Source organism: Brassica rapa, chromosome A01 (assembly GCF_000309985.2).
Source record: "Brassica rapa cultivar Chiifu-401-42 chromosome A01, CAAS_Brap_v3.01, whole genome shotgun sequence".
Classification (NCBI taxonomy): domain Eukaryota; kingdom Viridiplantae; phylum Streptophyta; class Magnoliopsida; order Brassicales; family Brassicaceae; genus Brassica; species Brassica rapa.
The window spans coordinates 50,588-70,500 of NC_024795.2; the positions used below are offsets into that span (position 1 = coordinate 50,588).

Genomic DNA, 19,913 nt, shown 5'->3' on the forward strand with positions numbered 1-19,913 from the left:
ATCTTAGTTCATGATACAAATATGCATTAAAGCAATATTTTCATTTTTTTTTAATTTTTCTCAAAATTTGTGTGTTAACCCCTTCAAAATATTTAGTTTTTCGGTAAATGGTTAATATACTGAAGCATATAATATTTAGTGTTGTTTTAAAATTTATAACTACATTATACATTTGTATTAATGTATTATAAAGTATATTTCATGGTACATGGGAATCGTTCTATTTTTTATCAATTATTTTAGTAAAAATTCATATGCTCACTAAATCAATTGACAAACCCCAATAAAATCGCTATTCTAGAGAAACGGAGACAACAATGGTTCCAAACCTCTCTAAACATCATCGTATGTTAGTTCATGATGCACTTATGCATTAAAACAATATTTTTATTTTTTTAATTTTTCTCAAAATTTATGTGTAAACCCTTACAAAATACTCAGTTTTTTGGTAAATGGTTAATATACTGAAGCATGTAATCATTAGTGTTATTTTAAAATTTCTAACCACATTCTACATTTGGATTAATGTATTCTAAACTCTATTTCATGGTACACGGGCATTGTTCTATTTTTTATTATTTAATTTAGTAAAACTTTACATGCTCTCTAAATCAGTGGACAAACCCCAATAAAATCGCTATTCTAGAGAAACGAAGACAACAAAGGTTCCAAACCTCTCTAACTATCATAATATGTTAGTTCATGATTCAAATATGCATTAAAACGATATTTTCATTTTTTTGAATTTTTTTCAGAATTTGTGTGTTAACCCCTACAAAATATTCAATTTTTCGGTAAATGGTTAATATAGTGAAGCATATAATATCTAGTGTTATTTTAAAATTTCTAACCACATTATACATTTGTATTAATGTATTCTAAACTCTATTTCACGGTACATGGGCATCGTTCTATTTTTTATCAATTAATTTAGTGAAACTTCATAAGCTCCCTAAACTAGTAGACAAAACCCCCCCAATAAAATCGCTATTCTAGAGAAACGTAGACAACAAAGGTTCCAAAACCTCTAACCATCATTATATGTTAGTTTATGATACAAATATGCATAAAAACAAAATTTTCATTTCTTTTGAATTTTTCTCAAAATTTGTGTGTTAACCCCTACAGAATATTCAGTTTTTCGGTAAAGGGTTAATATACCAAAGCATATAATCTTCAGTGTTGTTTTAAAATTTCTAACCATATTCTACATTTATATTAATTTATTCTAAACTCTCTGTCATGCTACATGGACATCATTCTATTTTTCATCAATTAATTTAGTAAAACTTCATATGTTCCTAAATTACTGTACAAACCCCAATAAAAACGCTAGTCTAGAAAAACGGAGACAACAAAGGTTCCAAACCTCTCTAACCATAATCATATGTTAGTTCATGATACAAATATGCATTAAAACCATAATTTTTTTTTTCATTTTTTCTCAAATTTGTGTGTTAACCCCTACAAAATATTCAATTTTACGGTAAATGGTTAATATACTGAAGCATATAATCTTTAGTGTTCTTTTAAAATTTCTAACCACATTATACATTTGTATTAATGTATTCTAAACTCTATTTCAAAGTACATGGGCATCATTCTATTTTTTATCAATTAATTTAGTAAAAATTCATAAGTTCCCTAAACCAATGGACAAAACCCCCCAATAAAATTTCTATCCTAGAGAAACGGAGACAACAAAGGTTTCAAACCATCATCATATGTTAGTTCATGATAAAAGTATGTATTAAAATAATATTTAGTTTTTTTAAATTTTTCTCAAAATTTGTGTGTTAACCCCTACAGAATATTCAGTTTTTCGGTAAAGGGTTAATATACCAAAGCATATAATCTTCAGTGTTGTTTTTAAATTTCTAACCATATTCTACATTTATATTAATGTATTCTAAACTCTATGTCATGCTACATGGACATCATTCTATTTTTCATCAATTAATTTAGTAAAACTTCATATGTTCCTAAATTACTGTACAAACCCCAATAAAAACGCTACTCTAGAGAAACGGAGACAACAAAGGTTCCTAACCTCTTTAACCATAATCATATGTTAGTTCATGATACAAATATGCATTATAACAATATTTTCATTTTTTCATTTTTTTCTCAAAATTTGTGTGTTAACCCCTTCAAAATATTCAATTTTTCAGTAAATGGTTAATATACTGAAGCATATAATCTTTAGTGTTCTTTTAAAATTTCTAACCACATTATACATTTGTATTAATGTATTCTAAACTCTATTTCAAAGTACACGGACATCGTTCTATTTTTTAATCAATTAATTTAGTAAAACTTCATAAGCTCCCTAAACCAATGGACAAAACCCCCCTATAAAATTGCTATGCTAGAGAAATGGAGACAACAAAGGTTCCAAACCTTTCAAACCATCATTATATGTTAGTTCATGATAAAAGTATGCATTAAAATAATATTTAATTTTTTTGAATTTTTCTCAAAATTTGTGTGTTAACCACTACAAAATATTCAGTTTTTCGGCAAATGGTTAATATACCGAAGCATGTAATCTTTAGTGTTGTTTAAAATTTCTAACCACATTTTACATTTGGATTAATGTATTCTAAACTCTATTTCAGGGTACATGGGCATTGTTCTATTTTTTATCAATTAATTTGGTAAAACTTTAGATGCTCCCTAAATGAGTGGACAAACCTCAATAAAATCGCTATTCTAGAGAAACAAAGACAACAAAGGTTAAAAACCTCTATAACTATCATCATATGTTGGTTCTTGATACAAATTTGCATTAAAACGATATTTTTATTTTTTTGAATTTTTCTCAAAATTTTTGTGTTAACCCCTAGAAAATATTCAATTTTTCGGTAAATGGTTAATATAGTGAAGCATATAATCTTTTGTGTTCTTTTAAAATTTCTAACCACATTATACATTTGTATTAATGTAATCAAAACTCTATTTCATGGTACATGGGGATCGTTCTATTTTTTATCAATTAATTTAGTAAAACTTCATAAGCTCCCTAAACTAGTAGACAAAACCCCCCAATAAAATCGTTATTTTAGAGAAACGGAGACAACAAAGGTTCCAAACCTCTCTAACCATCATCATATATTAGTTCATGATACAAATATGCATAAAAACAAAATTTTCATTTTTTTTTGATTTGTTTCAAAATTTGTGTGTTAACCCCTACAGAATATTCATTTTGTCGGTAAAGGGTTAATATACCAAAGCATATAATCTTCAGTGTTGTTTTAAAATTTCTAACCACATTCTACATTTATACTAATGTATTCTAAACTCTATGTCATGCTACATGGGCATCATTCTATTTTTTATAAATTAATTTAGTAAAACTTCATATGTTCCTAAATTACTATACAAACTCCAATAAAAACGCTATTCTAGAGAAACGGAGACAACAAAGGTTCCAAACCTTTATAACCATCATCATATTTTAGTTCATGATACAAATATGCATTAAAGCAATATTTTCATTTTTTTTTCTCATAATTTGTGTGTTAACCCCTACAAAATATTCAGTTTTTCGGTAAATGGTTAATATATTGAAGCATATAATATTTAGTGTTGTTTTAAAATTTCTAACCACATTATACATTTGTATTAATGTATTATAAAGTCTATTTCATGATATATGGGAATCGTTCTATTTTTTATCAATTATTTTAGTAAAAATTCATATGCTCCCTAAATCAATTGACAAACCCCAATAAAATCGCTATTCTAGAGAAACGGAGACAACAATGGTTCCAAACCTCTATAAACATCATCATATGTTAGTTCATGATACACTTATGCATTAAAACAATATTTTTATTTTTTGAATTTTTCTCAAAATTTATGTGTAAACCCTTACAAAATACTTAGTTTTTTGGTAAATGGTTAATATACTGAAGCATGTAATCATTAGTGTTATTTTAAAATTTCTAACCATATTCTACATTTGGATTAATGTATTCTAAACTCTATTTCATGGTACATGGGCATTGTGCTATTTTTTATTATTTAATTTAGTAAAACTTCATATGCACTCTAAATCAGTGGACAAACCCCAATAAAATCGCTATTCTAGAGAAACGAAGACAACAAAGGTTCCAAACCTCTCTAACTATCATAATATGTTATTTCATGATACAAATATGCATTAAAACGATATTTTCATTTTTTTGAATTTTTTTCAGAATTTGTGTGTTAACCCCTACAAAATATTCAATTTTTTGGTAAATGGTTAATATAGTGAAGCATATAATATTTAGTGTTCTTTTAAAATTTCTAACCACATTATACATTTGTATTAATGTATTCTAAACTCTATTTCACGGTACATGGGCATCGTTCTATTTTTTATCAATTAATTTAGTAAAACTTCATAAGCTCCCTAAACTATTAGACAAAACCCCCCAATAAAATCGCTATTCTAGAGAAACGGAGACAACAAAGGTTCCAAACCTCTCTAACCATCATTATATGTTAGTTTATGATACAAATATGCATAAAAACAAAATTTTCATTTCTTTTGAATTTTTCTCAAAATTTGTGTGTCAACCCCTACAGAATATTCAGTTTTTCGGTAAAGGGTTAATATACCAAAGCATATAATCTTCAGTGTTGTTTTAAAATTTCTAACCATATTCTACATTTGTATTAATGTATTCTAAACTCTATTTCACGGTACATGGGCATCGTTCTATTTTTTATCAATTAATTTAGTAAAACTTCATAGCTCCCTAAACTAGTAGACAAAACCCCCCAATAAAATCGCTATTCTAGAGAAACGGAGACAACAAAGGTTCCAAACCTCTCTAACCATCATTATATGTTAGTTTATGATACAAATATGCATAAAAACAAAATTTTCATTTCTTTTGAATTTTTCTCAAAATTTGTGTGTTAACCCCTACAGAATATTCAGTTTTTCGGTAAAGGGTTAATATACCAAAGCATATAATCTTCAGTGTTGTTTTAAAATTTCTAACCATATTCTACATTTGTATTAATGTATTATAAACTCTATTTCATGGTACATGCGCATCATTCTATTTTTTATCAATTAATTTAGTAAAACCTCATAAGCTCCCTAAACTAGTACACAAAACCCCCCAATAAAATCGCTATTCTAGAGAAACAGACACAACAAAGGTTCCAAACCTCTCTAACCATCATTATATGTTAATTCATGATACAAATATGCCTAAAAACAAAATTTTCATTTTTTTTTTGAATTTTTTTCAAATTTGTATGTTAACCCCTTCAGAATATTCAGTTTTTTGGTAAAGGGTTAATATACCAAAGCATATAATCTTCAGTGTTGTTTTAACATTTCTAACCACATTCTACATTTATATTAATGTATTCTAAACTCTGTGTCATGCTACATGGGCATCATTCTATTTTTTATGAATCAATTTAGTAAAACTTCATATGTTCCTAAATTACTATACAAAGTCCAATAAAAACGCTATTCTAGAGAAACAGAGAAAACAAAGGTTCCAAACTTCTCTAACCATAATCATATGTTAGTTCATGATACAAATATGCATTAAAACAATATTTTAATTTTTTCATTTTTTTTCAAAATTTGTGTGTTAACCCCTACAAAATATTCAATTTTTTGGTAAATGGTTAATATACTGAAGCATATAATCTTTAGTGTTCTTTTAAAATTTCTCACCACATTATATATTTGTATTAATGTATTCTAAACTCTATTTCAAGGTACATGGGAATCGTTTTATTTTTTATCAATTAATTTAGTAAAACTTCATAAGCTCCCTAAACCAGTGGACAAAACCCCCCAATAAAATCGTTATCCTAGAGAAACGGAGACAACAAAGGTTCCAAATCTTTCTAACCATCATCATATCTTAGTTCATGATACAAATATGCATTAAAGCAATATTTTCATTTTTTTTAATTTTTCTCAAAATTTGTGTGTTAACCCCTTCAAAATATTCAGTTTTTCGGTAAATGGTTAATATACTGAAGCATATAATATTTAGTGTTGTTTTAAAATTTATAACCACATTATACATTTGTATTAATGTATTATAAAGTATATTTCATGGTACATGGAAATCGTTCTATTTTTTATCAATTATTTTAGTAAAAATTCATATGCTCCCTAAATCAATTGACGAACCCCAATAAAATCGCTATTCTAGAGAAACGGAGACAACAATGGTTCCAAACCTCTCTAAACATCATCATATGTTAGTTCATGATGCACTTATGCATTGAAACAATATTTTTATTTTTTTAATTTTTCTCAAAATTTATGTGTAAACCCTTACAAAATACTCAGTTTTTTAGTAAATGGTTAATATACTGAAGCATGTAATCATTAGTGTTATTTTAAAATTTCTAACCACATTCTACATTTGGATTAATGTATTCTAAACTCTATTTCATGGTACACGGGCATTGTCTATTTTTTATTATTTAATTTAGTAAAACTTTATATGCTCTCTAAATCAGTGGACAAACCCCAATAAAATCGCTATTCTAGAGAAACGAAGACAACAAAGGTTCCAAACCTCTCTAACTATCATAATATGTTAGTTCATGATACAAATATGCATTAAAACGATATTTTCATTTTTTTGAATTTTTTCAGAATTTGTGTGTTAACCCCTACAAAATATTCAATTTTTCGGTAAATGGTTAATATAGTGAAGCATATAATATTTAGTGTTCTTTTAAAATTTCTAACCACATTATACATTTGTATTAGTGTATTCTAAACTCTATTTCACGGTACATGGGCATCGTTCTATTTTTTATCAATTAATTTAGTGAAACTTCATAAGCTCCCTAAACTAGTAGACAAAACCCCCCAATAAAATCGCTATTCTAGAGAAACGGAGACAACAAAGGTTCCAAAACCTCTCTAACCATCATTATATGTTAGTTTATGATACAAATATGCATAAAAACAAAATTTTCAATTCTTTTGAATTTTTCTTAAAATTTGTGTGTTAACCCCTACAGAATATTCAGTTTTTCGGTAAAGGGTTAATATACCAAAGCATATAATCTTCAGTGTTGTTTTAAAATTTCTAACCATATTCTACATTTATATTAATTTATTCTAAACTCTCTGTCATGCTACATGGACATCATTATATTTTTCATCAATTAATTTAGTAAAACTTCATATGTTCCTAAATTACTGTACAAACCCCAATAAAAACGCTACTCTAGAGAAACGGAGACAACAAAGGTTCCAAACCTCTGTAACCATAATCATATGTTAGTTCATGATACAAATATGCATTTAAACAATATTTATATTTTTTCATTTTTTTCTCAAAATTTGTGTGTTGACCCCTACAAAATATTCAATTTTTCGGTAAATGGTTAATATACTGAAGCATATAATCTTTAGTGTTCTTTTAAAATTTCTAACCACATTATACATTTGTATTAATGTATTTTAAACTCTATTTCAAAGTACATGGGCATCGTTCTATTTTTTATCAATTAATTTAGTAAAACTTCATAAGCTCCCAAAACTAACGGACAAAACCCCCCAGTAAAATTGCTATCCTAGAGAAACGGAGACAGCAAAGGTTTCAAACCTTCCAAACCATCATCATATGTTAGTTCATGATAAAAGTATGCATTAAAATAATATTTAGTTTTTTTGAATTTTTCTCAAAATTTGTGTGTTAACCCCTACAAAATATTTAGTTTTTCGGTAAATGGTTAATATACCGAAGTATGTAATCTTTAGTGTTGTTTTAAAATTTCTAACCATATTCTACATTTGGATTTATGTATTATAAACTCTATTTCATGGTACATGGGCATTGTTCTATTTTTTATCAATTAATTTAGTAAAACTTCATATGCTCCCTAAATCAGTGGACAAACCCCAATAAAATCGCTATTCTAGAGAAACGAAGAAAAAAAAAATTCCAAACCTCTCTAACTATCATCATATGTTAGTTCATGATACAAATATGCATTAAAATGATATTTTCATTTTTTTGAATTTTTCTCAAAATTTGTGTGTTAACCCCTACAAATATGCCTAAAAACAAAATTTTCATTTTTGTTTTGAATTTTTTTCAAATTTGTGTGTTAACCCCTACAAAATATTCAGTTTTTCAGTAAAGGGTTAATATACCAAAGCATATAATCTTTAGTGTTGTTTTAAAATTTCTAACCACATTCTACATTTATATTAATGTATTCTAAACTCTATGTCATGCTACATGGGCATCATTCTATTTTTTATGAATTAATTTAGTAAAACTTCATATGTTCCTAAATTACTATACAAACCCCAATAAAAACGTTATTCTAGAGAAACGGAGAAAACAAAGGTTCCAAACCTTTCTAACCATAATCATATGTTAGTTCATGATAAAAATATGCATTAAAACAATATTTTAATTTTTTTCATTTTTTCTCAAAATTTGTGTGTTAACCCCTACAAAATATTCAATTTTTTGGTAAATGGTTAATATACTGAAGCATATAATTTTTAGTGTTCTTTTAAAATTTCTAACCACATTATATATTTGTATTAATGTATTCTAAACTCTATTTCAAGGTACATGGGAATCGTTTTATTTTTTATCAATTAATTTAGTAAAACTTCATAAGCTCTCTAAACCAGTGGACAAACCCCCCCCCCCCCCCCCCCCATAAAATCGTTATACTAGAGAAACGGAGACAACAAAGGTTCCAAACCTTTCTAACCATCACCATATGTTAGTTCATGATACAAATATGCATTAAAGCAATATTTTCATTTTTTTAATATTTTTCTCAAAATTTGTGTGTTAACCCCTACAAAATATTCAGTTTTTCGGTAAATGGTTAATATACTGAAGCATAGAATATTTAGTGTTGTTTTAAAATTTCTAACCACATTATACATTTGTATTAATGTATTATAAAGTCTATTTCATGGTACATGGGAATCGTTCTATTTTTTATCAATTAATTTAGTAAAAGTTTATATGCTCCCTAAATCAATTGACAAACCCAATAAAATCGCTATTCTAGAGAAACGGAGACAACAATGGTTCCAAACCTCTCTAAACATCATCATATGTTAGTTCATGATACACTTATGCATTAAAACAATATTTTTATTTTTTTGAATTTTTCTCAAAATTTATATGTAAACCCTTACAAAATATTTAGTTTTTCGGTAAATGGTTAATATACCGAAGAATATAATCTTTAATGTTGTTTTAAATTTTCTAAACACATTCTACATTTGGATTAATGTATTCTAAACTCTATTTCATGGTACACGGGCATTGTGCTATTTTTTATTAATTAATTTAGTAAAACTTCATATGCTCTCTAAATCAGTGGACAAACCCCAATAAAATCGCTATTCTAGAGAAACGAAGACAAAAAAGGTTCCAAACCTCTCTAACTATCATAATATGTTAGTTCATGATACAAATATGCATTAAAACGATATTTTATTTTTTTGACTTTTTCTTAGAATTTGTGTGTTAACCCCTACAAAATATTCAATTTTTCGGTAAATGGTTAATATAGTGAAGCATATAATATTTAGTGTTCTTTTAAAATTTCTAACCATATTATACATTTGTATTAATGTATTCTAAACTCTATTTCTCGGTACATGGGCATCGTTCTATTTTTATCAATTAATTTAGTAAAATTTCATAAGCTCCCTAAACTAGTAGACAAAACCCCCCAATAAAATCGCTATTCTAGAGAAACAGAGATAACAAAGGTTCCAAACCTCTCTAACCATCATTATATGTTAGTTTATGATACAAATATGCATAAAAACAAAATTTTCATTTCTTTTGATTTTTTCTCAAAATTTGTGTGTTAACCCCTACATAATATTCAGTTTTTCGGTAAAGGGTTAATATACCAAAGCATATAATCTTCAGTGTTGTTTTAAAATTTCTAATCATATTCTACATTTATATTAATGTATTCTAAACTCTATGTCATGCTACATGGACATCATTCTATTTTTCATCAATTAATTTAGTAAAACTTCATATGTTCCTAAATTACTGTACAAACCCCAATAAAAACGCTATTCTTAGAGAAATAGAGACAACAAAGGTTCCAAACCTCTCTAACCATAATCATATGTTAGTTCATGATACAAATATGCATTAAAACAATATATATATTTTTTCATTTTTTTCTCAAAATTTGTGTGTTGACCCCTACAAAATATTCAATTTTTCGGTAAATGGTTAATATACTGAAGCATATAATCTTTAGTGTTCTTTTAAAATTTCTAACCACATTATACATTTGTATTAATGTATTCTAAACTCTATTTCAAAGTACATGGGCGTCGTTCTATTTTTTTATCAATTAATTTAGTAAAACTTCATAAGCTCCCTAAACCAATGGACAAAACCCCCAATAAAATTGCTATCCTAGAGAAACGGAGACAGCAAAGGTTTCAAACCTTTCAAACCATCATCATATGTTAGTTCATGATAAAAGTATGCATTAAAATAATATTTAGTTTTTTTGAATTTTTCTTAAAGTTTGTGTGTTAACCCCTACAAAATATTTAGTTTTTCGGTAAATGGTTAATATACCGAAGCATGTAATCTTTAGTGTTGTTTTAAAATTTCTAACCATATTCTACATTTGGATTAATGTATTCTAAACTCTATTTCATGGTACATGGGCATTGTTCTATTTTTTATCAATTAATTTAGTAAAACTTCATATGCTCCCTAAATCAGTGGACAAACCCCAATAAAATCGCTATTCTAGAGAAACGAAGACAAAAAAGGTTCCAAACCTCTCTAACTATCATCATATGTTAGTTCATGATACAAATATGCATTAAAATGATATTTTCATTTTTTTGAATTTATCTCAAAATTTGTGTGTTAACCCCTACAAAATATTCAGTTTTTTCGGTAAATGGTTAGTAAACCCAAGCATGTAATCTTTAGTGTTGTTTTAAAATTTCTAACCACATTCTACATTTGGATTAATGTATTCTAAACTCTATTTCAGGGTACATGGGCATTGTTCTATTTTTTATCAATTAATTTGGTAAAACTTTAGATGCTCCCTAAATGAGTAGACAAACCTCAATAAAATCGCTATTCTAGAGAAACAAAGACAACAAAGGTTCAAAACCTCTATAACTATCATCATATGTTGGTTCTTGATAAAAATTTGCATTAAAACGATATTTTCATTTTTTTGAATTTTTCTCAAAATTTTTGTGTTAACCCTTACAAAATATTCAATTTTTCGGTAAAAGGTTAATATAGTGAAGCATATAATCTTTTGTGTTCTTTTAAAATTTCTAACCACATTATACATTTGTATTAATGTATTCAAAACTCTATTTCATGGTACATGGAGATCGTTCTATTTTTTATCAATTAATTTAGTAAAACTTCATAAGCTCCCTAAACTAGTAGACAAAACCCCCCAATAAAATCGTTATTCTAGAAAAACGGAGACAACAAAGGTTCCAAACCTCTCTAACCATCATCATATGTTAGTTCATGATACAAATATGCATTAAAACAATATTTTCATTTTTTTGAATTTTTCTCAAAATTTGTGTGTTAACCCCTACAAAATATTCAATTTTTCGGTAAATGGTTAATATAGTGAAACATATAATCTTTAGTGTTCTTTTAAAATTTCTAACCACATTCTACATTTATATTAATGTATTCTAAAATCTATGTCATGCTACATGAGCATCATTCTATTTTTCATCAATTAATTTAGTAAAATTTCATATGTTCCTAAATTACTGTACAAACCCCAATAAAAACGCTACTCTTAGAGAAACAGAGACAACAAAGGTTCCAAACCTTTCTAACCATCATCATATGATAGTTCATGATACAAAATGCATTAAAATAATATTTAAATTTTTTTTTATTTTTTTCTCAAAATTTGTGTGTTAACCCCTACAAAATATTCAATTTTTCGGTAAATGGTTAATATACTGAAGCATGTAATCTTTAGTGTTGTTTTAAAATTTATAACCATATTCTACAATTGGATTAATATATTCTAAACTCTATTTCATGGTACATGGGCATTGTTCTATTTTTTATCAATTAATTTAGTAAAACATCATATGCTCCCTAAATCAGTGGACAAAACCCCCACAATAAAATCGCTATTCTAGAGAAACGGAGACAACAAAGGTTCCAAAGTTTTCTAACCATCACCATATGTTAGTTCATGATACAAATATGCATTAAAATAATATTTATTTTTTTTGAAATTTTCTCAAAATTTGTGTGTTAACCCCTACAAAATATTCAGTTTTTCGGTAAATGGTTAATATACCGAAACATGTAATCTTTAGTGTTGTTTTAAAATTTCTAACCATATTCTACATTTGGATTAATATATTCTAAACTCTATTTCATGGTACATAGGCATTGTTCTATTTTTTTATAAATTAATTTAGTAAAACATCATATGCTCCCTAAATCAGTGGACAAACCCCAATAAAATCGCTATTCTAGAGAAACGAAGACAACAAAGGTTCTAAACCTCTCTAACTATCATCATATGTTAGTTCATGATACAAATATGCATTAAAACAATATTTTCATTTTTTTAAGTTTTCTCAAAATTTGTGTGTTAACCCCTACAAAATATTCAATTTTCGGTAAACGGTTAATATACTGAAGCATATAATCTTTAGTGTTGTTTTAAAATTTCTAACCACATTATACATTTACATTTATGTATTTTAAACTTTACTGCATGGTACATGGGCTCGTTCTATTTTTTATCAATTAATTTAGTAAACCTTCCCTAAATCAGTGGAAAAAACACCAATAAAATCACAATTCTAAAGAAACAAAGACAACAAAGGTTCCAAACCTCTCTAACTATCATCATCTGTTAGTTCATGATACAAATATGCATTTAAACCATATTTTCATTTTTTGAATTTTTCTCAAAATTTGTGTGTTAACACCTACAAAATATTTAGTTTTTCGGTAAATAGTTAATAGACCGAAGAATATAATCTTTAATATTGTTTTAAATTTTCTAAACACATTCTACATTTGTATTCTAAATTTTATTTCATGGTACATTGGCATCGTTCTATTTTTTATCAATTAATTTAGTAAAACTTCATAAGCTCCCTAAACCAGTGGAAAAAAACCCCCCAATAAAATCGCTATCCTAGAGAAACGGAGACAACAAAGGTTCCAAACTTTTCTAACCATCATCATATGTTAGTTCATGATACAAATATGCATTAAAATAATATTTAATTTTTTTGAATTTTTCTCAAAATTTGTATGTTAACCCCTACTAAATATTCAGTTTTTCGGTAAATGGTTAATATACCGAAGCATGTAATCTTTATTGTTGTTTTAAAATTTATAACCACATTCTACATTTGGATTAATGTATTACAAACTCTATTTCATGGTACATTGGCATTGTTCTATTTTTTATCAATTAATTTAGTAAAACTTCATATGCTCCCTAACTTAGTGGACAAACCCCAATAAAATCGCTATTCTAGAGAAACGAGGACAACAAAGGTTCTAAACCTCTCTAACTATCATCATATGTTAGTTCATGATACAAATATGCATTAAAACTTATTTTCATTTTTTTTTTAATTTATCTCAAAATTTGTGTGTTAACCCCTACAAAATATTCAATTTTTCGGTAAATGGTTAATATACTGAAGCATATAATCTTTAGTGTTCTTTTAAAATATCTAACAACATTATACATTTGTATTAATGTATTCTAAGTTCTAATTCATGGTACATGGACATCTTTCTATTTTTATCAATTAACTTAGTAAAACTTCATAACCTCCTTAAACTAGTGGGAATTAATATAAATGTAGAATATGGTTAGAAATTTTAAAACAACACTGAAGATTATACTAAATTAATTCAAGCTTTAGCCTTTTCTTTTGAATATATTTCTTTCCATTGGATCTCATGTATGAGAATATAGAAGCTGATAAGCTAGCAAAGCAGATCTTGTCTGTTAAACTGGCCTTTATGGCTTCATCTACTTTGGTTTGATCATTTAATACAAGTGTGTTTCAAAAAAAAAAATCACTACAAAATCGCTAATCTCTAGAGAAAAAGAGACAACAAGGGATCCAAACCTTTATGATCATCATCATATGTTAGTGCAAGATGCAAGAATGCATTAAAATGGTATAGTCATATTTTTTAAATTTTTTAAAAAAAATTATGTGTTGACCCCTACAAAAATATTGAGTTTTTCTGTAAATGATAAATATATTGAAGCCTATAATCCGTAGTGTTGTTTTAAAATTTCTAACCATATTTTACATTTGTATTAATGTACTCTAAATTCTCTATCATGGTACATGGACATCGTTCTAATTATTTATCAATTAATTTAGTAATACTTCATATAATCTCTAAATCAGGGGACTAACCACTATAAAGTCGTTATTCTAGAGAAACGGAGACAACAAAAGTTCGAAAACTCTTTGACCATCATCATATGTTAGTGCAGGTGCAACTATGCATTAAAACATTATTGTTATATTTTTGAATTTTTCACAAAATCTATGTCTTAACAACTCCTACGAAAATATTGAGCTTTTCGGCAAATGATCTATATACTGAAGCCTTATAATCTTTAGTGTTATTTTAAAATTTCTAACTATATTATAAATTTGTAACAAAACAAGTTAGCGGGAAAACAAGCAGTAGGTAAAGTTTGGAATCGGATTATCATTTGAATCGGAAATATAATTGTAGAGTTGTTACAAATTATAGTTTGAACATAAAATGATGTGGTTAATAATGGTAAACAGTAGCATCGTAACGGAGAACAGCATCGCCTGTCTTCATGTCGATCTGATGCGTTTTGATTTTGACGAAGCCTCTAGCCATTCTGAATTTACCACGTCCTCCCACGATCCCAATCTCTCTCTCTCCCGCCTCTTCGGCTACCGGATTCCTGGAGAACACGCTTATCGAGCTTCCGTTGAATTTCCCCGTCGTGAACGCCAAATCCGCGTACATCACGATCGTGAACTTTCTTATGTCTTTGCTCGCGGATACGTACATTCCACGCCCGTTTCCTATCTCCTTCGAACCTTTCCCGGGTCCCACGGTGAGTGGATCGTCCATCGCGAACAGGCTTCCGAATCCTACTGCCGAATCTGCGCCGCCGGTGAGATTGGCGTGTGCGATTCTGACGGCGCTGGGGTTTCTGCCACTGAGGATATCATGAAGGTAGAAGCGGAGACGTGTCACTTTCTCCTCCTTCGGATGAACCGGCTTGGTCGTCCCGTAGTAGTTGGAATCGCTATTCGCTGTAACAACCATAACGGCTAAATAGAGCGCAAAGATTAACGACATTATCCCGCTTTTCATTATTATTATGTTCTCATGTAAACTTAAGAATAATATACGATGGAAAGATTAAAGTCCAAACGAAATTTTGATTATTTATAGAGTTTCATCATACTAGTGTTCAATGTGAAAACTGTAGGTAGGATATTCTTTAACAAAATGGAATGCTGCATAAAAAGAGATAGTAAATAAATGCTGCATAAATTCTATTGATATGTTTCCCCTATTGGGCAAAAAAAAGTAGTAAATGCAACTCAAGCAACATTTGCCAGATTTATTTACTTTTTAAAAGATTTAGATTAAAGAATAGTTAGATAGTTACTTTAAATAATAGAGATCCTAGTTATTAGTTATATCTATATATATAAAGTAGGCTTGTGCTCTAAGCACAGCCCTCCACGACACAAAACAGGGTGGGGCTTTTCTCGACACGTGTCAGCTCGGTAGGTTGGCAGTGTGGCTCACGCGTTCTGCTTTAACGAGTGCGTGCTTTACTTTCCGTTGCTTTTTGCGTTAAGTGAATTTCACGCAAATGGCTTTGGGCTTCGTTTGTGATGTGGGATTTTGGGCCTCGCAGACTGGATGCTATTTGGGCTCTTATTTGTAGTTTTTTTGGCTATTAGTCTGGTATTCATACGTGTCTTATATTTTATTTGATTCCATTCCCCTTCTCGATTCCGCGTTTCCCTTCACCTCCCCCCCCACCCCCCACAAAGTTCCTTTTGCAAAACGGTTGTAGCTATGGCATTCAATCATCAATCCCCACTACGTCTGCTTCATTGCTTATTAACTCATCATCGCTCTTGGACAATCTTTACCTTCTAAATCAGAAAACCCTTAATCGTTTTATCTTATCCACGACAATGGCAACTCGACGGCCCCACTTCTCTGAGCTAAAGGCTGGCCGCTGCAGTTAGAGTGTTATCACGAGGCTTCTTTGTTTCTGGGAAGCTCGAAACTTTAAGAAAGGTGGAGAGTTGCGGCCATTGATGTGGTACTGGTCGATGAGAAGGTAACAACTCTTGGTCTTGATTTCGCTTTAATAACATGCATCCTTACGAAATAAGCTGATTACGTGTTATGTTCAAGTGGGTTGCAGTCCGCTTTCATCCATGCCTCAATCAATTTTCATCGGCTCATACTTTCAGAAACATCCTGAAGGAGGCAGGCTCTCTGACCTAAGTCTGTGTGATGTAACAAGGAGCAACCAAAGCTTTTGACTGTCAAAATTCAAATACATATCTACCACTGCCTCTCATGTTTTTCTGCGACACTTCCAGGTTCTAGCCACTCACAATCTGTACGGACGTCACAGGAGGTAATGGTTTGCACAGAAGGGATTTTCAATAATTGGGGTTTGATATGCTTTCAGATTATGTTCTTACTCTTGTGGTTGAATGAGTGAGAGAGAAATGAAATCGTGTTCCCTGATTGTTTTTTTTTTGGGAATACGTTAGAGTTTCTAGGTGTATTTGATGTTATTATCCGTTTGATAAGAGTTCAGTAGAGAGAATTAAGCTTCTCTTGCATGTAAATATGAAAGCTTTATTTTTGCAAATTTTCTTGCAGCTTTGTTCTTTGGACGAGGAGTGCTGGCTCTGCTTCTGGAGCTAGACCATTTTGCTCCCTTGAAGGTACTTATTGGGTCTATGCTCTGCAATCAATATTTAAATCAAATTTTCACTAATAGATGAATGGCTTAGCCTTCTAAAATATGCTTAGTTTGTTGGTATTTTGTTTGATTGTAGAGGCTTGATGTACCGATTACTGACTAGACAATTCAAACGACACAATGAAGATACACATAAAACTGAGGGTATTAATACTACCATCCGTTTCAAAGGTCTGTCCAACTACTCTCATATATGTTGTTTGGCTAATTAAGAGATAGAGTAGTTTTGTCAATTTAAAAATTTTCACTCACCTTACGCTTTACTTTACTCAGGCTGATACCGGACTGACTACGGTTCGTCAACATGGAGGTGTTAAGAAGATTGAGTCAATACCACTGTCGGAGCTGAATCCATATGTACTGAGTTCACTCCCCAGGTTGTACACTCTTCAAAGAAGGCACACCATGGTTGAACTTTAGAGCCTGGGAGTCCATGATATTGTTTTATATTTTCACAGTTACTCTAATCCTTTTTTTATTTAATTCCAAAAATTTGTAGCATCAATATGTTCCAGTTCATGTCTTTTGTGTCGGTGTTTTGAATTTGGCTGTTTAAAACATTTTCGTACCCATCAAGAAAATATGGTTAAAAAGTTCACCTCATCTTCGTATTGAAAAATTCATATCTTCACTTGGAAATTAAAATTCGCAACTATGGTCCACTTACCAACGATTGAAGAGGCTTTGTTTTTTTTTTGTTTTTCGTTTTTCCAAAAGAAGCATAGTAAAACTGAATCAAGAAAGTGCTTGCTTATGTGATTTTTAACAAACATGAGATAAACTGATTTTCTTTAATTAACTCTTGGTCAGTATTAGTTTAGAATTTTATACTAAGAGACTATATGATCTGGTTGTAAATAACTACAAGATGTTTAAACATTATTATGAATCTCCCACTTAAAGAAGACAATTCACATGAATCATATGTTGAGAAATAAGCAACCAGAAAGCAAACTAATTTTTTTAATTATTAATCACAATTTCCATGGCAATTTAACCATTTCCTACGATCTCCACAATCATTCTTTTGGAATAAAATTGATGTACTTTAAAATTTTTGATAAATATTGTATTTTAAGGATATGCTATGATTCCTCCGTCAAGACGTTCCACTTTCCAAATAAGCTCCTTTTGTGAAATATAACTTTCTCACGCCTGTATCACTCTCTACACCACCAGCTTCTTCTACAATCACAACTCCAGCAACATGATCCCATATCTTCTCTTTGTAAGTCACTGCGCAATCTTTATAAATACTTCTGCGTCTCCACATGCAATCGCTGCATACTTCACCATGATGTACACTAGCATAGGCATTTCCTCATGAGACGTAAAGGACAAAACAAAGATTCGTTTGTATTGTAACACTAAGAGAATATTTGAATAAATAAACACCGTTAGTTTACCTAACTCCTGCGGTTTTCAAATGATTAGATTTATCACTTTCCACTAGCTCACAAACTGTAACTAAAACCGGGTCATCTGACTGTTGAAACCTTAACCACCACCTCTCTTTGCATACATGACACACCCTTTTGATACTGATCCAGCTCGGTAGCAACGATACTTTGGCACTCTTTCTTGATCGGACAGATAAGAAATTAGGCTAAATATCAATAAACAAACTAATTAACTGTCCACTAAAAAATATGTAGTTTATACAATATCTAAAAGTGGGAGCTCCAGTGATGATAACTGAAATGAATTATATAAAATTAACTCAGTTAAAATTCATGCGAAGCATAGCTATGACCCAATTCGTTAGGAAACATATTTTTTATGAGCAATTAAAGATGAATAAAGGTTATTCTTACAATAGAGGTCTTCTCTCTTCTACCCTTATCAATAAGAAAAATCACATATTGTTAATATACTGATCGAAGCCGGTCAATTTAAAGACTACAACAAGAACGCGACATCAAGACTGAACGTCGATTTCATCATCACCGACCTAGATCATACTAATAGGCCTCCAAAAACTGAAGAATAAAACGATACATACATAGTACGTTTCGGAGATTACAACAACGGAAGCAATCTTTGTTCTCTTATTTGCGGTCATGATTTCCAGTTCACATGCATTAACAGTGGCTTGCATAAACTAAATATACCAATTCTACAATGTTCAAGTATTATCTACGTTGCAAACATCATCAGCTTTTCCTGCTGCGGAGAAACACCATGAACAAATACCCAAAATAGAAAACCCGTTAAAATTATATGTCCGAACCCGGCGCGTAGCGCCGGCATACCACTAGTATCCTAGAAAGTATTTCACAATAATTTTTTATTATCTATATAAATTTCTCCAAGGTATTGATGAGTCTCTCAAAAAAAAAATCTGGGAATCTCTTTACACAAAAGGGATGATTGGTGTAAATGATTTAGACATCTAAAATTTAGTATAGAATCATATATATCAATCAATCAAGTTTTCATTTCTTTAAATCTTTAGAAAATTAAAAGCTGTAGATTTATGTCCAGAATTAAATAAAAATATATATTGTTTTCCAAAACTATAGCACAAAAATTTACAGCAACTTAAATTTTACATCAGAAAACATAAAGTTATCGCTCATTCAAATCATCCCCAAAGACTATAAATCCAGTGAGCATATCAAAAGCTTTGGAACATATGCTACTGTATAAGGATATATATATATTCTTACAAAAATTATGTACTAAGAAACAAAAATATGAATGTGAACGGCAAATTCCACAAAAATGAACCTCGAAAACACTAATACAAAAGACAATCCATGTATACACAAGGCTCAACATTGTTCCCCGACTAGAGAGAGATAAGATGATGATGATGATGGATGATCTTGTCATTCAGTCTAAACGAAGTTAAGTTATCAGATAACCTTTGG

The 19,913-nt window shown here is 29.6% G+C and overlaps 1 protein-coding gene and 1 long non-coding RNA gene across 3 annotated transcripts; one reads left to right on the plus strand and one right to left on the minus strand.

Annotated features, from left to right (window-relative positions):
* Positions 1-14,221: 14,221 nt before the first annotated feature.
* On the minus strand, positions 14,222-15,718 carry LOC103855426 (dirigent protein 15). Its single transcript, XM_009132767.3, has one exon. It carries the CDS (start codon positions 15,387-15,389, stop codon positions 14,808-14,810), a length of 582 nt encoding a protein of 193 aa, XP_009131015.1. The 5' UTR covers positions 15,390-15,718; the 3' UTR covers positions 14,222-14,807.
* A 60-nt stretch (positions 15,719-15,778) lies between these two features.
* Positions 15,779-19,738, plus strand: LOC103856375. 2 transcript variants are annotated; one of them, XR_630910.3, is made up of 5 exons: positions 15,779-16,380; positions 16,468-16,686; positions 16,938-17,002; positions 17,117-17,211; positions 17,314-19,738. It is a non-coding gene; the product is annotated as an uncharacterized LOC103856375 (long non-coding RNA). The 2 variants fall into 2 exon arrangements; XR_004451702.1 differs by having other exon boundaries at positions 15,779-16,686.
* Positions 19,739-19,913: the final 175 nt, after the last annotated feature.